General features: G+C 37.8%; 1 protein-coding gene across 1 annotated transcript; it reads right to left on the bottom strand.

Annotated features, from left to right (window-relative positions):
* Positions 1-5908: 5908 nt before the first annotated feature.
* LOC140804470 (chlorophyll a-b binding protein 40, chloroplastic-like) lies at positions 5909-6886 on the bottom strand. Its single transcript, XM_073160508.1, has one exon. The coding sequence runs from the start codon at positions 6805-6807 to the stop codon at positions 6013-6015; it is 795 nt and encodes a 264-aa protein (XP_073016609.1). The 5' UTR covers positions 6808-6886; the 3' UTR covers positions 5909-6012.

The raw sequence follows: 6886 nt of genomic DNA, 5'->3' as shown, positions 1-6886 counted from the left end.
CATAGGTACTTATACAAGCGGGCTCTATCCTATTGTTTATCTTTGGAGATCAAATGCTGTATTGTGATTGGTTGGGGTTGTGAAATCAATCAGCAGCAGATTCTTTTCTTTTTTTCAATGTCACGCTTGGCAAACTCCCATTGGTTGCCACCAAGAATCTGCATTGGATACCAATGAATTTTGATCTCAAACGATGTAGTTGGAGCCGTGGAGGCACAGACAATTCACAATCACGGGTGTGTCTGGCAATTGACGGTTTTCTGATATATTATTTGGTAAACTTGTATGATAATATAAAAAAATGGGTAATTTTGTGTACCAAAATTCATCAATTAAACGGAAAACGACAGGGTGAAATGTATACCATGTTTATTCTGTTAAAATCTTGTGAAAATGTCGCCTTTTTCCCCTAAAAAGTATTTAAAAAAACGTGTCATCTTTTTTTTACAGCAATGTGTACAATTCTACGCCTTAGAAAGCTTCGTTAGCATTAAAAATATTGAGACTTGGATGGGTTATTCATTGCCAGCTAGACAAAGAGCAGTTGTGTAATCTTGAAAAATTTGTTTTGGAAATAAAATTAATGATGATTTTTTCTAGAAGGGAAATTCGACCAAAAACAGAAAAAGACGTGGAATCAAGAAATTATCATGGATTTGTTTGAGTTTATTTTGGACAGTAAACGAATTTACTTGCTGGAATCCAAGTTCTGGATTCTATGAAGCTTGTAAATAAGTTGACCATCGTCTGCTCGATTGAATATCAACAACTGGTATAAGAGCGAGGTTGGTGGTCTCGTAATCAAGGTTAATGGTAACCAAGATTGATGTGGAACATTTTGATGGCAAAACGGATTTCAAATTATGGCGCAGAAGAATGTATGCAATATTGGTCCAACAGAAAGTTGTATGGTGCTTGGAGGGGAGAAGAAACTTCCTGAAACAAACTCCGCAGATGTAAAATATGTCAACATTGAGATAGATGATGAGGACAAGGAAATTATACTTCTGAATTCGTTGCCAAAAATATATAATACGTTCGATGAGACAATGTAATATTCTAGAGAGACTTTATCTTTTGAAGATGTACAAAAGGCCTTGAAGTCTAAGGAAACAGAATATCATTTAGAGATCACACCACAACATTCTGGTGATAGTTTGTTCACAAGGTGCAGATCTGAGAAAAGAGAATTCAAACGCAGGCCCAAGAGTAGATCAAGATCTAATACGAAGAATATTAAGTGATTCCATTTCCACAAGCCAGGCCACTATAGAAGAGATTGTCCCTGACAGAACTAAATCTTTCGACAAACCTAAAGAACAAGGTGAAGTAGCTGTGGCAGCTGATTGTTATGACAGTACTGAGGTTCTTTGTGTGGCCGATATAAGTAGTAATCAAAGCTGGGTATTGGATAATGGTTGCTCTTTTCACATGAGCCCTAATAAGAGTTGGTTCGAAACTTTTCAGGAGATTGATGGGGGCCAAGTCATATTGAGAAATAACAAGACCTGTAATGTAAGAGGTACAGGGTCGACAAGGTTTAAGTTAAACAATGGAACTGAGAGAGTTATATAAGACATCAAATATTTTCCAGAACTTGGAAGGAATCTCATATCACTTGGATCATTTGATAAATCAAGATGTATGTTCAAAGCCGAGAAAGGTGTGTTGAGATCAGCCGAAAGAGGCTTAACCATTATGAAAGGCTTCAGGGAAAATGGCTTATATGTTCTTTCTGGCACCGTGTAGTGAGATCATCCTCATTAGCTGAAAAGGGATATAACCACACAAGACTATGGCATCTCAGAATTGCTCACATCAGTGAGAAAGGCCTTAGTGAACTTCATAATCAAGACTTACTGGGAAAGGAGCATATCACCAATATTGATTTCTGTGAAGACTGTGTAAGGGGTAAGTCCACTTGTTAAATTCTCCGGGGGATCACGTCTCAAAGGAAATTCTATACCATGTATACTTGAATTTATGGGAGCCATCCAAAGTCACTTCAAATGGTGAATTTATGGCTGTACACTCTGAAACACAATGCAAGCTTTCAAAAACTTTAAAGAATGACATCAGCTTCAAGAAACACAAACTATAAGAAATTTAAGGTTTTGAGAACAAATAATGGGTTGAATTTTGATCCCCAAGAATTCCAGTATTATTGTAAAGTAAGGGGGGTTAAAATACACTTAACGATACCTGGAACTCCCCACCAAAATGGCTTACCTGATATGATGAATCGAACAATTCTAGACAGAGTATGGTGTATGTTACTGCACTCAGGACTCTCAAAATCATTCTGAGCAAAAGCTGCCTCTACAGCGTGTTATTTGGTAAATAGGACTCCCTCTGTTCCTATTGGCTTGATACTACAATTGAAAAATGGTCTGGTTCACGACCAAGTCTAGATAAACTTTAGAGTGTTTGGTTGTGCAACTTATGCACATGTGAAGCAAGGAAAACTAGAGGCTAGGGCCATCAAGTATGTTTTCCTTGGACATCCAGATGGGGTGAAACGCTACAAACTTAGGTGCATAGAGGCTGGAAACTCAAGGAATATAATAAGCAGAGATGTAACCATCAAGGAAGATGAATTTCCTCTTAAAAGTCTCCACAATGATGATATACCAGAAAAACACAATCACGATTCAGAGAAGACTTAAATTGAGGTTGAGCTTCCCACCTTGACCTCGCACAATGATGAAATAATAGATTACAGTACCCATGTAGAAACATCAGAAACTTCTCATACCTCTCGTGATCAAGGCTATCAACTAAAAAGAGATGGGCAGAAAAGGATCATCAAATCACCGCAGAGGTTTGGTCATGCTGATTTGATCTCTTACTCCAGTAGGGGAAGAGATAAGTGATGAAGAACCTAAAAACTTCAAGGAAGCCCTGAATTCACCATAAAAGGATCTTTGGTTGCTTGCTATGCAAGATGAAATAAAATCCTTACACCGGAATATAACATGGGAACTGGTACTAAACCGAAGGGACAAAGAGTGATAGGATCCAAATGGATATTCAAGAAGAAAGAAAGTATTCCAGGAATAGAGAAACTAAAGTTTAAGGCAAGGCTAGTAACCAAGGGTTTTTCCCAAATTGAAGAAATTGATTACCAAATATTTTCTCACCATTAGTCAAGCATAGGTCCATAAGATCTGTTTTATCCATAGTTGCTCAAAATGATTTAAAGTTGGAACAACCAGATGTTAAGACAACATTTCTTCAGGGGGGATTGAAAGAGATTATCTACACGAGTCAACCAGAGGGGTTTGAGGAAAATGAAGACATACCATTGGTCTGTTTACTGAAAAATTAGTTCATGGGTTGAAGCAAGCATGAAGCACCGAGTCAATGGTATAAAAGATTTAATGTCTACATGATGGAACATGATTTTTTTAGAACTGAGCATGATTGGTGTGTTTATACCAAGAAAGTAACAGATTCAAACTTGTTATACCTACTTTTCAATGTCGATGATATGTTACTGGCATCTCAAAACAAATAAAGAAACTAAAGTTGTAAGTAAGTATTAAATTTCAGATGAAGGACTTAGGATCTGCTAAGAAAATCTTGGAATGGAAATAGTCATGCATCAAGACAAGAATAAACTGTTCCTAACTCAGCTAGGATACTTGAGAAAGGTATTAAATTTTTTTGAAATGTCAAACTGTAAACATGTTATTGGGACTTTGCACGACACTTTAAGCTCTAGAATTTACAAACACCTCAAAATGATGAAGAAAAAGACAACATGAGATTAATATCGTATGCAAGTGGCGTAGGGAGCTTAATATGTCATGGTCTGTACAAGACCTGCTTTGGCACACTCAGTAAGCATTGTGAGCAGATTCATGGCCAATCCAGGGAAAGATCACGGCTGGCCCTTAAATGGATATTTAGATATTTCAAGGGCTCTCTTAATCTTGGTCTCAGGTTTAAAGGCACAAAGGATGAATCAAGAACAGTCACTGGCTTTGTTGACTCAAACTTTGCATGTATTATTGACATAGGAAAATCTCTTGCTAGATATATCTTTACATTAAATGATATTGCGGTTAGCTGGAAAGCCAGGTTACAACCAGTTGTGGCACTATCGACTACATAGGCAGAACATAGTGTCACTGAGGCAGTTAAGAAAGAAATATGGTTTAAGGGGTTCATGAAGGATCTTGGACTAGAGCTGGATTGTGTTGATATTCATTGTGTAATCAAATTTTTGTCCATCTATCAAAGAACCAATATTTCATGAACGAACAAAGCATATAGATGTCAAATTACACTTTGTGAGCGCCGTGGTTGAATCTGAAAAAGTTCTTGTAAAGAAATTAGGACAGATGACAATCCTACAGAAATGTGTACAAAGATAATCACAACCAGCAACGTGACAATTGGGCTAGAGCTTAGAAGAAGATTGTCGGGGGTACTGGTATGAAATTTCAGGATAATTGTCAAGGTGGTGAATTTTAAGTCCAGTGTCAATTATCCTGAATGAAGTCAACTATTCAGGTCAATAAGAAACCAATTTATAAGCTGGAGGTCACGTGGGAATGAGCCACCCATTGTTGGCCATTCCCACGCCCAAGCCCACGCCCCCGCCTTGCCTGAAGTAATGTGTCTGGCCTATGGAACCCGTTCCTTTAACTGAAGACAAGAAGTGTAAATGCTGACTACGTTCCATTTTGAATACTAACGTAGATGTTCTAAAGACATCTATATTAGTGGATATTATATCATTCATCGTCTCATTAAAAAAACGTTAAATTCGTATATCACAAACACATTGTTTTTACACCTCAATTCTCTCATATTCATTTTAATATCAATATTCGTTATTAATAAATCTCACTGTTCACTTATTCATCTATATTATTATTTTACATTAAATAAATAAATTTTCAATTTTATTTACAGCATTTAAATTATTATTATTTGAAATAAACAAAAATATTATATAAATTTTTTTATTATTTCGAATTATTTCATTTTACTTGTAAACGTAATTTATTTAAACTTAAAATATTATAAATTTGAAATAAAAAAGGCACATTCCGTACAATTAATTAAAAACATATAAATATTCGAAATAAGTAAAATACTAACTAAATAAAAACTATTAAGATTTATTAAAATTAAATTAAAAAAAATTGATTGATAGTTATAATTTCATTTTATTATTTTAAAAAATAAATTAAGATATAAAATATGAGAGAGATCATGTGGGCCACCCCCTGTCTTCCTCCAAACACACTCGTGCCATACCATCGTATGTGCACGCGTCAGGCTTCCATTTTTTTAAAAATATTTTTTTTTGAACTTCAAAGAAATGAATGCAAGAGCTAACTTGACATTGGGAAATTATTGTTTCGCATTGGTTTTAATCTAATGCAGATGCTCTAATAGACTTAAAAAAACATGTTTAGGTGGAAGCCTATATTATTAAGGGTTACAATGAAATGAAAACAAGTAATTAATTTCGTCATTGAAATATTTCTTAGTCCCGAAAGCTAGGTGGAAACGTTCACCACCAAGACTTTCCACTGTTGCCCCAAACATGTGGAGAGGAGGTAAATCACGGTGATCGAGCAACCTCTCAGATGAGTGGCCAAATATACAAGGGGATTCGAACATTGGTTAAATACAAAGGACACAAATTAAAGCTACACTTTTGAAATTTAATCATTAGAGTCATATTATTCTGAATATTACTCAAAATATATATTTTAAACTTAAAAGAATACATAATAACATACAATATCTAGACCCTGAAGTCCCGCGATCGTCTGATGCTATGATTTTTGTGTCCTCATTTAGAGGTTACGTGTTCTTTATAAATCGTCCATGAAATCTCTATTTATGATCAATCGAGCAAGTTCAATTGTTCCCTTGACAAACAATAAAAACAGGAAAAACAATTCAGATTCAACTCAAAGAGGATCGTATTCTTCTAATTCACAGTAATTGAACGACAATCTCAATTGAGTGCGGTTTCAACAGTCAAATTCATTTTCCAGGGGTGAAGTTTGTAGCATATGCCCAGGCATTGTTGTTAACCGGGTCTGCAAGGTGATCCGCGAGGTTCTCCAACGGACCTTTTCCAGTCACGATGGCTTGCACGAAGAATCCGAACATGGAAAACATGGCAAGTCTTCCATTCTTGAGTTCCTTCACCTTCAACTCAGCGAATGCCTCGGGGTCGTCAGCCAGACCCAATGGGTCGAAGCTGCCACCTGGGTATATTGGGTCGGTGACCTCGCCGAGTGGACCGCCGGCAATACGGTAGCCCTCAACAGCTCCCATGAGAATAACCTGAGAGGCCCAGATGGCCAAGATGCTCTGAGCATGGACCAAGCTTGGGTTGCCCAAGTAGTCAAGTCCACCATCCTTGAAGATCTGAGATCCAGCTTTGAACCACACGGCCTCACCGAATTTAACACCATTGCGGGACAAGAGCTCTGGGAAGACGCACCCAAGGGCTCCAAGCATGGCCCATCTGCTGTGGATCACCTCCAGCTCCCGGTTCTTGGCGAAGGTTTCAGGGTCGGCCGAGAGTCCCGCGGTATCCCAACCGTAGTCACCGGGGAATTCACCCTTGAGGTAGCTGGGGGCCTCACCAGAGAATGGTCCCAAGTACTTAACACGGTCAGGACCATACCATGGGCTGCCGGATGAAGCAGACTTTGAAGCAGTCTTCCTCATGGAAATCCTCCCGGTGCCTGTGATCTCAGAACTGGATGGTGATTTCAGCGCCTTTCCAGCCAAGGCTGGGGAAGAGAGAGCCATTGTTGATGAAGCCATATCAGTTGAAGGCTGGTTTTGCTGATTCTATTGCAGGATCGTCAAGTGCTGTCTGTGGCTTGAGTTGCTTTCGAAACCT

This window comes from Primulina eburnea, chromosome 11, assembly GCF_022965805.1.
Source record: "Primulina eburnea isolate SZY01 chromosome 11, ASM2296580v1, whole genome shotgun sequence".
Taxonomy (NCBI): Eukaryota; Viridiplantae; Streptophyta; class Magnoliopsida; order Lamiales; family Gesneriaceae; genus Primulina; species Primulina eburnea.
This window is presented reverse-complemented; position numbering and strand designations above follow the sequence as displayed.